Raw genomic sequence first — 13,431 nt, forward strand, 5'->3', positions numbered from 1 at the left:
GGGTGGTTGAATTTTTCATAATTTAACTTACTCTGGGAAGCTTTTCCCGATGGTCAAAGTTAGACTAGATTCTCCTCTTGTTTAGTATGTGTCACTATGTGCTTGCCTCTTTCACATCAATGGAGTGCCTACTCGATTCCTCGAGGGAAAGAAAGTTTAGTTTATCATTGTATCCTTAGCACTCAGGTTGGTGTCTGGCACATGGTGGTTTTGCTCAATAATGATTATTCGGTGAGGAATAAGTGTTAGAATTGAGGTATATCTTCAGATACTAACAACTTTTTTTTTCTTTTTTAGAGACAGAGTCTTATTTTGTCACCCTTAATAGGGTGCTGTAGTGTCATAGCTCACAGCAACCTCCAGCTCTTGGGCTTAGGTGATTCTCTTGCTTCAGCCTCCTGAGTAGCTGGAACAACGGGTGCCTGCCACAGTGCCCGGCTATTCCTTTTTTTTGTTGTTGCAGTTTGGCTGGGGCCATGTTCGAACCCACCACCCTCGGTATATGGGGCTGGTGCCCTACTCACTAAGCCATAGGTGCCACCCCAGATACTAACAACTTTTACTCTGATAGATTATGGGGCTCATTGGCCCCAAGAATCACTTTGTTGAATCATCTGTTTTTCAAGTTCACCAGCTCATGATATTAGTAAGAATTAATTTTTAATCTTTATTGTGGAAAATTTCAAACACATAAAAATAAAGAGAATAGTGTAATGAACCACAACCACAGAGCTGTCTCCCAGCTCCAACAATTATCTACATGTGACCAATCTTGTTCAACATTCCTCCCCTTTCTCTTCAATATTTTATAACAATTTTCGAACCTTATACCCTTAAAAAACTAGTTAACTCTTGGAAAAACCTGATACAGAAATTCCATTTGTCTCCTTGAATCTAAGTGTAGATGCCAGCTGGTGAATTTCCATGTGTTAAGCCACTCCAAAGGCCTGACTTACTGTTGAAAGCATATACTCCTTTATAATTGCTGAAATAGCCACAGTTTGCTAGAATACGCTATAGTAGTTAAGTATGATTCTATTGGATAGAGCTTACCAATAAGTAAAAACTCGCATGTCAGAAATTTTTCCCTTTGGAGATTTGTAAAGACAAATAATACTTTTTGGTTTTGTATATTATAGGCCTTTAAGATTTGTCTGGAAAATGAAAATGAAATATGGTTTGTGGATTAATCGAGTGAATTCCTGTAGTATTTTGTGGATGAATTCCTGAGAGTCACATTCGTAAAATGAAGGGCAAGAGTGCCAGAAGACTCTGAGCTAGAAAGACTCCTAATCCTTGGGAGGTAGACAGTTTAGATTAGAATTTGGGCCAGAGGAAAAGTCACGTGGAATTTGTAGTGGTTATTAGGTTTATTCTGAAAGTTAAAGTTGTAACCTAGACCTCTGTAAATAGCATAGCCTATATATAAAATTTCCTTTAGGAAGGGAAGAGATGGCACTGTTTTCCTTTGGTAAATATTTTAAAGGATTAAGTATTATCTTGCAGAATTTAGAGATTGGCACAGAGTGAATGGTTGGACCAGAACCATGCTTTCTTGTGATCCCAGTTTTTTTTTTTGTTTGTTTGTTTTTTTTTTGTTTAGAAGAAATGTAGGGGGCAAGAAATGATCATATCCACCGTTTTTTCCCTACACCAACCATATAGGAGAGCAAGACTCTAATTGCCAGATGCTGCAAGTTCTAGTCCTGCTAGGACTGCAGCCTTACTTTCTCTTTATGCTGAATTACTACCTGAGACTTCTGCATGAAGATTGGTAGAAGATGGTGGATGTAGCAATCCCAAATTCATTCCTGGCAATATATTTTGAAAATTCTCTCTTTTATTCCCTAGTCTATATTTCTGTAACCCTTATTAAATTATTCTATTAAAGTACTTAGCACGCAATGCCTTGAGTGGAGATTTTGTCATAATCATCTGTGTATCCTTAGCAGCTAGCACATGGTCACCTGTTACGGTCCTTTTCCAGTGCTGAGATGGTGTCATTTTGTTATTTCTCTGAAGGCTAATCCAGAATGTGATAATAGTGTTACTCTTGTGTAGGTTCCTCTCTGCATTATTCTTCTTCCTAGATACTTTGCTTTCAGGCTCTAAACCATCTTCTTCTTTTGGAACATTCCAGGGAACAGAAGGAGAGAAAAATTTGTGTTTAAAACAAGAGGAGTTGGCTGGGCTCTTTGGCCTGTAATCCTGGCACTTTGGAGCCAAGGTGGGTGGATTGCTTGAGCTCATGAGTTTGAGATCAGCCTGATCAAGAGCGAGACCCCCGTCTCTACTGAAAATAGAAAACTAGCTAGGTTTACTAGTGGGCTCCTGTAGTCCCATCTACTGGAGAGGCTGAGGCAAGAATCACTTGAGCCCAGGAGTTTGAGGTTGTTGTGAGCTATGGGCATTCTACCCAGGGTGGTGCACTTAACAAAAAAAAAAAAAAGAAAGAAAGAAAGAAAAAAACGAGGAGTATGTCACTGAAGTTGTTCATTGCTGGGAGCACTGACTTTAATGTTGGTAACAGATGCCAGAGTTCATTATGTCTTACTATTTCTCTTGGTCTACCGAGATTTGGTCTCCTACCTGTGACTGTTAGGGGGAATGGATTTCAGTTTTGATCATCAAGCCAATCATGCAGAACTATTCAAAATTAAACTATATTATTTCTTTTGTTGTCTACATGGTAACTGCTGAAATTAATTTGGACAAAATGTAGAGTCTAGGCCAAATTAAATCTGTGGTTTATTATCTATTATTATAAGATAGTACAATTATATATTATTTCATAACTCAACCCTGTTTACCAGTTGGAAAAGTTGGAAAGCCTATTGTCTCAAATTGCACATACACAGAATCAAAAGTAAACCATTTATATTCCTCCTCTAAACCTTTTCTAAATTCATTCATTTTCTTCTTTTAAACCAGCAGCTTTTCCTGTTTTATTGATGGCAGTTCTATTTTTTGAGTTGCTCTGGTCAAAACTTTGAACTTTTATCTTTTTCTCATACCTCATAACCAGTCTGTCAGGAGAACTTACTGGACGTGCCTTCAAAATATATCCCCAATCATCTATTTCTCACCATCTCTGCAGCTACCATTCTGGTCCAAGCCACTGTCCTGTCTTGCTTGGATTATTGTAGTACCTCCTAACTAATCTCTTAGCTTCTACCTTTTTATTCTCAACACTGCAGGCTGAATCATTCTTTTTATTTTAAGAGATGAGGTGTCTCTCTGTTACCCAGGCTATTAATGCAGTGGTTTCATCTCATAGCTTAACTGCAGTCTCAAACTTCTGGGCTCAAGTGATACTCCTACCTCAGTCTCCAGAGTGGTTGAGGCTCACCAGCATGCCTCGCTAATAATGTTTTAATTTTTTGTTACATCCTCACTATTTTGCCCAGGCTAGTCTTGAACTCCTGCCTCTGTAAGCACTGGGCTAAATCATTCGTTTTGTTGTCTAGCCTGGAGTGCAGTGGCCTGATCATAGCTCACTCCTGGGCTCAAGCAGTCCTCCTGCCTCACCTCCTGAGTGGCTGGAACTGTAGGCATGTGTCACCATGCTCAGATAATTTTAAAATCATTTTTAGGGATGAGGGTCTCACTCTTTTGCTCAGGCTGGTCTCAAAGTCCTGGCCTCAAGCTGTCCTTTCACCTCAGCTTCCCAAAGTGATCTGCTGTGTCTCATTCAACAAATATTTTTTGAACACCTGCCATTTTCCAGGCACTGTTGACAATTAAAAAATATTGTGGGTTATTGAAGTATTTCTAATTTTATCACCTTTGTTGTATTCTTGGGAAGTTTATTTATCTGTGAGCATTGCTTAAATGCAGGTTGATTTAAACATAAAAATTGCTATAGTAAAACTTTGGTTATGCAGAGACCAGCTTTCTCTTGTCTTCAAGCATCCCAAAAAGCATTGAGCCCAACAAGAAGGGAAAGAAAATGCCTTAGATAGTCAAGAGAAAATGTGAATGTTATTTACAATTCCTGAGAATACTTGAATTGCCAGAAGTATTGTGAGAAGTTGGCTTTTCCATCAGAAGTTGGAGTGTGTTCGTTAAACTGTCTGGTTTTAAGTAAGTCAGCATTTTGTGAGAAGAAAGCCAAAACCCTAGGTGACAGGATATGCAGGGAAAAGCTGAAAGGGAAGAATGGGGTACAGTAGTCACAGTAGCAGACAAGATTTGAAGTGACGGTGGTGTACTTGATGAGGGGTAGACTTTTTTTGTTTTTGAGACAGAGCCTCACTGTTGCCTGGGAAGGGTGCTGTGGCATCATCACAGCGCACAGCATCCTCAAACTCTTGGGCTCAAGTGATCCTCTTACCTCAGACTCCCAAGTAGCTGGGACTATAGGCGCCTGCCCTAACACCAAGCTAGTTTTTTTATTTTTAGTAGAGACGGGGTGTCTCACTTTTGCTCAGGCTGGTCTTGAACACCTCAGTTCAAGCAGTCCACCTACTTCAGCTTCCCAGGGTGTTAGGATTACAGGCTGTGAGCCACTGGGCCAGCCAGTTGTAGACTTTTTAACACAGAAGAAATGAAGAGCCAGAAAAGACTCTTCTTTGTGGGGTAGAGAAGAACCAGTGCCACAGGAACACCTTCAGATACAAAAGGCTTTGAAGTTTCTCCTTTGAATGCAAATCAACACCACAGTGAGATACCACTTCACCTTCATTAAGATGGCTATCATTAAAAAAAAATAAAAGAAATAGAAAATAAAGTGTTGGTGAGAAGAACTAGTGTATTGCTGTTGGGAATGTAAAATGGTATAGCCACTGTGGAAAACAGTTAGATAATTCTCAGAAAGTTAAAGGATTACCCTATGATCCAGTAATTCCACCTCTAGATATACTTTTTTTTTTTTTTTTTGAGACAGAGCCTTAAGCTGTCGCCCTGGGTATAGTGCTATGGCATTATAGCTCACAGTAACCTCCAACTCCTGGGCTCAAATGAGTCTCCTGCTTCCACCTCCCAAGTAGCTGGGACTACAGGTGCCCGCCACAACGCCCAGCTATTTTTTGGTTGTAGCTGTCATTTTTGTTTGGCGGACTGGGTTGGATTCGAACCCACCAGCTCAGGTGTATGTGGCTGGCGCCTTAGCTGCTTGAGCCACAGGCGCCGAGCCTCCACCTCTAGATATAAACTTAAAAGAATTGCAAGCTGTGACACTCATCCACCAGCAGTTTTATTTACAATAGCCAAAGGGTGGAAGCTACCAGATATCTGTCGGATTGACTAATGGATAAACAAAATGGGATTATGTACATACAATGGAATATTATTCAGCCTTGAAAGGGATGAAATTCTGATATATAACCATAATACGGATGAACCTTGAAAGTACTATGCTAAGTGAAAAAAAGCCATACACAAAAGGACGTATATTTCACTTATATGTGGTCCCTAGAATAAGCAGATTCAGAGATAAAGTAGAATAGATGTTACCTCTGTACCTAATGGGTACAGGGTTTGTGTTTGGGATGAGAAAATATTTTGAAAATGGATAATGGTGATGAATACAGAAGATTTTTGAAGACAATGCCACTGAATTGTATACCGAATTGTTAAAATGGGGCATGGTGGTGCATACTTGTAGTCTCAGCTACTTGGGAGGCTGAGATGAGAGATTTGCTTGAGCCCAGGAGTGCTGGGCTATAGCATGCTATGCCAGTTGTGTGTGTGCACTAAGTTTGTCATCAGTAGGGTGACCTTCTGGGAACAGGGAACCAGGGTGGGAACAGAGCCCGTCAAAACTGTTGTGTTTATCAGTAGTGGGATTGTGCCTGTGAATAGCCACTGCACTCAGATGGGCGGACAGTCATAGTAAGACCCAGTCTCTTAAAATAAAAAGATTAAAGTGATAAATTGTATTTTATGTATATTTTACCATACACACAAAATTGCAGTATGTACCGGGAGGGCCTAAGTGTAGACTGAAGGTAGGCCTGTAGGCCTGTTGTACAGATCATCAGACATCAGTGGTGGGATGTGGTAGTGTAGTAGCCAGGTCAGGCCTAAGTATAGGAGATTGATTTCAGTCATCAAGAAATGTTAGATCAGGCTGGGCAGGGTGGCTCACACTTGTAATCCTAGCACTCTGGGAGGCTGAGGCAGGTGGATTGCTTGAGCTCACTAGACTAGCCTAAGCAAAAGCGAGACCCTGTCTCTATTAAAATAGAAAAACTGAGGCAAGAGGATTGCTTGAACCCAAGAGTTGGAGCTTGCTGTGAGCTATGATGCCATGGCACTCTACCTAGGACAATAGCTTGAGACTCTGTCTCAAAAAACAAACAAACAAAAAATGAAATGTTAAATCACAAATTTGAAATTATTTATGGGAAAGGAGTACTGAATGAATAGGTGGGAGAGAGACCTACTATTTTTCACTATATACCATATTGTACTGTTTCCTTTAAAAAAAAACTATACATATATGTATATATATATAGTTATGGGCTTGGCACCTGTAGCTCAGTGGCTAGGGCACCAGCTATATACACCGGAGGTAGTGGGTTCAAACCCAGCCCAGGCCTGCTGACAGCAGTGACAACTACAACAAAAAAATAGCTGGGTGTTGTGGCAGATGCCTGTAGTCCCAGCTACTTGGAAGGCAGAGGCAAGAGAATCGCTTAAGCCCAAGAGTTTAAGGTTGCTGTGAGCTGTGACACCACAGCTCTCTACCGAGGGTGATGTAATGAAACTCTGTCTCAAAAAAAAAAAAAAAAAATATATATATATATATATAGAGAGAGAGAGAGTTATGTATTATTTATTTAGAAAAATTAAAAATTTATCATTAGGAAACCAAAAAAATGTTCATTTTATTCTGTTTAAAAGAAACAGAAATCTATGTATTTAAGACTAACTTCAGAGGCTCAGTATGGTGGCTTATGACTGTAGTCCTAGCATTCTGGGAGGCTGAAGTGAGTGGATTACTTGAACTCAGGAGTTTGAGACCAGACTGAGCAAAAGTGAGACCCATCTCTAGAAAAACTAGCTGAGCGTTTTAGGATTGAGGATTGCCTGAGCCTAAGAGATTGAGGTTGCTGTGAGCTATGATGCTAGGGCACTCTACCCAGGGGCAACAGAGTCTTACTCTGTCTCAAAAACAAACAAACAAACAAACTGAACTTCCAGCTGAGATTCTATGTTAGAATGTATTGAGTCAAAAGCATTGGAAATAATCACTATAGTTTTCTATTGCCCAAGTTGTTTTTTTTTTTTAGAAGAGAGTCTCTTTAGGTTGCCCAGGTGGAGTGCAGTGGACTGAGCAATCCTCTTGCCTCAGCTCCTGAGTAACCAGGATTATAGGTGGCTGTCACTTTTCGTAGTTAATTTTTCTTATTTATTTATTTATTTATTTTTTTTGTAGAGATAAGTGACTCAAGCAATCCTCCTTCATCTACCACAGGGCTTGAATTAGAGGTCTGAACCACTGTGCCTGGCTTGCCCAAGTTTTTAAGGGACAATATTTCCAAATTTTCAGGGTACATACATCTAATATTTAAAATTGTTCCAGTTAAGGAATGAATATTTAAAGTTTTCTGTTGTAATTTCTAAAACATTTTCTTGGTATAGTGGTATATTTAGTAGTGGAATAAATGCACTGGACTACCCATCAGATTATATTTCCAGTTTCACTGTTATCAAGTCCCTGAACTCTTGTGCTCTGGCTCCCTAGCTGAAAATGGGATTGGGGCTGGACATGGTGGCTCATGCCTATTGTCTTAGTACTTTGGGAAGCCGAGGTGGGAGGATTGTTTGAGCTCAGGAGTTCAAGACCAGCCTGAGCAAAACTGAGACCCTATATCTACTAAAGATAGAATAGTGAACCTGGCATTGTGGTGGTTGTTCCAGCTGCTCAGGAGGCTTAAACCCAGGAGTTTGAGGTTGCTGTGAGCTAGCCTGATGCCACGGCACTCTAGCCTGGAGCAATAGGGTGAGACAGTCTTAAAAAAAAAAAAAAAAAAGGGATTGGCTATGTTAGTTTCTAAAGTTCTAGTTATAAATATTTAGTCATTCTAAGTTTTATTGGCATTTCTCTAAAGCTGATAACAGATTGAAAATAATTTTGATTATAATTTCATGTTAATTCATTTCATATAAAGTGAGTTAGACTTGGATTCTAAAGGGGCTTAGTCAGTGGATGACTAAAACAACTTTTTATATAAGATGATCTTGTGTAGAAATCAGTTTCAAAATATATTCCCTGACAACTCTGAACTAAGATCCAGGATCTCACTTGAGATTAATTTAAGAAATTTATCATTAGCTTATATCTTCTATTCCAGTATTTTTAAAAAGTTACTCATCACCATTTAGAAGTTGACTTTTTCTGTTACAGCTTTCACTGAAATACTATTGCTTTAGTCATTCTCCCCTAAGATCCTTTTCCTGAGTAAAAGCTTGAGCTCATACCTTTGCATAATGATCTGGAAAGTATTTTAAGCTTGGCATGTTCAAACCTGGCAGACTGGATTAATATGTGAACAAACTAGCACATTAGAACATTTTTTAAGTTCCAAGCCATAAATGTGTTTAAAGTGCAGATGGGCATGTATAAAATTAATACTTTAAGCCTGGAATAGCACAGACATTCAAAATGCCTGTTGCCCTGGGTGACTGAGTTTCAATGATACTGTTGCTTGCCCTGCACATTTCTCTCTCTGATTTAAGCAGTCGCTGCCAGGAGCAGAGTCAGGAGAGGGTTTGCCCCTTTGGCACTCTGCTGCACTCTGCTCTTGGTAGGGAAAAAGGCTGCTGTTTTACTACTTAAACTCTTACCATATGGAAAGTTTCTAAAAATAAACTTTGGATTTGTTATTGGACTTCTAAATTTGTAACTTCCACTATCCATCCAGATATAAATACTTAACACAGAAAGCTGTGGTGTCATTTTAGTAAAAAAGATCACCCAAAATATCTAAAATATTGATTAAGTTACCTTATCATCAGTTTATGTCTTAGTTGACATGGATGATGACTTGGTTTTGTTGTTAAGCAAAAACTAGTTGGTGGTTTTTAGTGAATCCTCTTTCATTTTTTGTGCATGAATTATTGGCGTAATTATGTAGTAGACATATTCATGAAAATAGAAGTACATTAGATTTTGACAATCCAAATTGTTTAAAATGTACCAAAGTACTTGACTTTTTAAAAAAGAGTTCTGGGCTCAGCGCCTATAGCTCAACCGGCTAAGGCGCCAGCCACGTACACCTAAGGTGGCGGGTTCGAATCCCCAGCCCGGACCCGCCAAACAACAATGACGGCTGCAACCAAAAAATAGCCGGGCGTTTGTGGCGGGCGCCTGTGGTCCCAGCTACTTGGGAGGCGGAGGCAGGAGACTCGCTAGAGCCCAGGAGTTGGAGGTTGCTGTGAGCTGTAATGCCACGGCACTCTGCCCAGGGGGACAGCTTGAGGCTCTGTCTCAAAAAAAAAAAAGAGTTCTGGTTGGGTATAGTGGCTCACACTTCTAATCCCAGTGCTTTGGGAAGTTGGGATGACTGGATTGCTTGAGGCCAGGAGCTGAAAACCAGTCTGGGCAATGTAGTGAGACCCTTTTTCTAAAAAAATTTAAAAATTAGCTGATGTAGTATGGGCCTGTGGTCCAGCTATTTGACAAGCTGAGGTGGGAGGAATGCTTTAGCCCCAGAGTTTGAGGTTTTGGTGAGCTGTGATTTTGTTACTGCTCTCCAGTTTGGGTGACATCAAGACCGTGTCCCTGTAATTAAGAGTTCTATTGTTATTCATTTTGTAAATTTGGGTCAGTTGGGCCTTTAATCAACAAGTACTTAATGAGCACCTACCTATGATGTGCCACAGGCACTGCCAAGTCTTGGGGGGGGGGGACACAAAGTTGTGTAAGAGATAATTCCTCTGGGAGGCTGAGGCCAGTGGATTGCTTAATTAAGCTCAGGAGTTTGAGACCAACCTGATCAAGAGTAAGACCCTATCTCTAAAAATAGCCGGGCCTTGTGGTAGGCACTTAAAGTTCCAGCTGCTTGAGAGGCTGAGGAAAGAGGATTGCTTGAACCCAGTAGTTTGGGGTTGCTGTGAACTAGGATGCCAGGGCACTCTACCTGGGTGACAAAGTGAGACTCTGTGCAAAACAAACAGCTGGGCTTGGCTCGGGGCCCATAGCACAGAGGTTATGGCACTGGCCACATATATAACGGCACTGGTGGGTTCGAACCTGTCCCAGGCCAGCTAAACAATAACAATTGAAACAAAAAGTGGCCAGGTGTTGTGGCGGGTGCCTGTAGTCCCAGCTACTTGGGAGGCAAGAGAATCACTTAAACCCAAGGGTTTGAGGTTGCTGTGAGCTGTGATGCCATGGCACTCTACCAAGGGCAATATAGACTCTGTCTCAAAATAAATAAATAAAAATAAAAAAAGAAATTATAAAAAAAGGTTATAAACAGCTAGGCTCGGTGGCTCTCCCCTGTAATCCTAACACTCTGAGAGGCCAAGGCAGGTGGATTGCTTGAGCCTCAGGAGTTGGAGACTAGCCTGAGCAAGAACAAGACCCCAGCTTTTTCCTAGTTTTCTATAGGAAAACTAACTAGCCAGGCATTGTGGTGGTTGCCTGTAGTCCCACCTACTTGGAAGGCTGAGGCAAGAGGATTGCTTGACCCCTAGAGTTTGAGGTTGCTGTGAGCTGTGATGCTACGGCACTACCTGGGATGACAGAGTGAGACTGTCTCAAAACAAAAACAAAAAGATCATTTCTATTTGGACAAGTAAGAAAGAAAGATAAAAGATGATCTCGGTATATGAAATGTTTCAACTGTGCTAATGGAGAAGTGGACAAATGCTAGGACAGCACAGGGAAGAGGCAGTTAGATTGACCTCAAAGTAATTGGGAAAGGCTTTAGAAAAATGTTTCAGTTGCGTTTTTTGGTTGTGGTTGTTTTTAAATAGAGATAGGGTTTCACTCTCTTACCCAGGCTGGAGGACAGTGGCCTGATCATAGCCCACTGTAACCTCAACCTCAAGTGAGCCTCCTGCCTCTTCAGAATAAATCCTCTTAAACAACTAGTATATTGCTTATCACATTGTGGGGACTTGAATCCAGCCCCAATCTAACCTATACCCTAAAAGGTCCAGCTCTAGGACATCTCTTTTGTGAAACTATTTTCCCTTTTCTCCAAAGATTACTGATTTTTTTACTGAACAAGTGTATGAAAGTTTATATTTGCCTTGTAATTGGGACTCCCATTTCTTGAACCATTTCTTGTAGTTTAATCAGATCTGCCCAGCTAGTTTCTCAATCCCTAAAGGACCCAGAATGAATCCTCTTTAGCAATTGATATAGTGCTTGTCACATTGTGGGGACTTGAATACATGATGAATATGGAACATTTATAGATACAGACTATTGAGATAACCCAGCTACAGTGGTTGAGATTGCCTATGAAAATAGCATATCTTAACACCAATAAGAGCAGTTTTTAGAGATATAGGTCTCTTGTCATTTGGATGTAAAGTGAGTTAAGAATTTCTCTCTCGGGTGGCACCTGTGGTTCAGTGGGTAGGGCTCTGGCCCCGTATACTGAGGGTGGTGGGTTTGAACCTGGCCCTGGCCAAACTGCAACAAAAAATAGCTGGGTGTTGTGGTGGGCACCTGTAGTCCCAGCTACTCGGAAGGCTGAGACAAGAGAATTGCCTAAGCCCAGGAGTTGGAGGTTGCTGTGAGCTGTGACAACATAGCACTCTACGGAGGGTGACAAAGTAAGACTCTGACTCTAAAAAACAAACAAACAAACAAAAAAATACCTCTCCCAAAAGGTTGTTGTGAGAATTAATTAGTACTTTTAAGCACTAAGAACAGTCCCTAGTGTATATAGTAAGTGCTCATTAGTGTTTACTGTAATTTAACTCCATCTGTGTGACCCTTTTTGCCAGTGACAGAACTCAGTCACTGTTATGGGCATGGAGAGAATAGAATAGACAAAAAACAGACTCTTACCTTTGAAACCAAATGCCCCTTAGGAATTGGAAGAACTGCTTATATTGCATGAACTTTTATTTTTCTCTTTGTGTTTTAGTGATCGAAGGGTATGGTTGGCATGGAATTGAATCTCATCTGTCTGTGGGAATTATAAGCAAGGTAGGTCCCAGGTTTATTTACTCTTTCCTGCCTCCTTTCATAATGTGTTAGATAGTAGTTTTCTTTATACTGACCTAGAATAGATCCGATTTTATTATTATTTAGGGAAACATTATCTTTTGCAGTTTCATTCATCATGGCCCCATGATAGTCTGTCACCATAACTAGTAGTGTGGACTACATCTAGTAGCTTGTTAGAATGTAGAGAATTCTGGCTTGGTACCCGTAGCTCAGTGGTTAGGGTACCAGCCACATACACCAGGGCTAGTGGGTTTGAACCTGGCCTGGGCCTGCTAAACAACAATGACAACTACAACAACAACAACAAAATAGCTAGGCATTGTAGCAAGCACCTGTCATCCCAGGTGCTTGGGAGGCTGAGGCAAGAGAATCGCTTAAGCCCAAGGGTTTGAGGTTGCTGTTAGCTGTGATGCTGCGGTACTCTACTGAGAGCAACATAGTGAGACCCTGTCTCACAAAAAAAAAAAAAAAAATGGAATGTAGAGAATGCTGAGAAACAGTATAATCAATTTAAAATTTTGACTCGGCACCTGTGGCTCAAGTGGCTAAGGCTCCAGCCACATACACCTAAGGTGGTGGGTTTGAATCCAGCCTGGGCCCACCAAACAGCAGTGATGGCTGCAACCAAAAAATATCTGGGCGTTGTGGTGGATGCCTGTAGTCCCAGCTACTTGGGAGGCGGAGGCAGGAGACTCGCTTGAGCCTAGGAGTTGGAGGCTGCTGTGAGCTGTGATGCCATGGCACTCTACCCAGGGGGATAGCTTGAGGCTCTGTCTCAAAATAAAATAAAGTAAAATAAAATAAAATGTTGGCAATCATAGAACAGAACCATGAATTTATAAATACACGTATATAGCCCAACCCACTCCTACTTTTCTTATCAATTTTTGAGGCCAGGGCCAGGCACAGTAGCTTACACCTATAATCCTAGCACTCTGGGAGGCTGAGGCAGGTGGATTGCCCAGCCTGAGCAACAGTGAGACCCTTTTTCTACTAAAAATAGAAAACTAGCCAGATGTCATGGCGGGCACCTGTAGGCCTAGCTACTTGGGAAGCTGAGGCAAGAGAATCTCTTTTTTTTTTTTTTTTTTTTTTGAGACAGAGCCTCCAGCTGTCCCCCTGGGTAGAGTGCCCTAGCATTACAGCTCACAGCAACCTCCAACTCCTAGGCTCAAGCGAGTCTCCTACCTCAGCCTCCCAAATAGCTGGGACTACAGGCACTCTCCACAATGCCCAGCTATTATTTTTGGTTGCAGCCATCATTGTTGTTTGCCGGGCCTGGGCTGGATTCT

At 41.1% G+C, this 13,431-nt stretch overlaps 1 protein-coding gene across 1 annotated transcript in view; it reads left to right on the plus strand.

Annotated features, from left to right (window-relative positions):
- Positions 1-13,431, plus strand: part of MKL1 (megakaryoblastic leukemia (translocation) 1) — a 201,630-nt gene that overhangs the window by 22,431 nt on the left and 165,768 nt on the right. The window contains exon 2 of the mRNA XM_023509405.1: positions 12,057-12,118. Within this exon, the coding sequence (XP_023365173.1) occupies positions 12,057-12,118 (62 nt within the window). The remainder of the gene's footprint in view (positions 1-12,056; positions 12,119-13,431) is intronic.

This window comes from Otolemur garnettii, unplaced genomic scaffold, assembly GCF_000181295.1.
Source record: "Otolemur garnettii isolate 467f Iridium unplaced genomic scaffold, OtoGar3 scaffold00007, whole genome shotgun sequence".
NCBI classification, from domain to species: domain Eukaryota; kingdom Metazoa; phylum Chordata; class Mammalia; order Primates; family Galagidae; genus Otolemur; species Otolemur garnettii.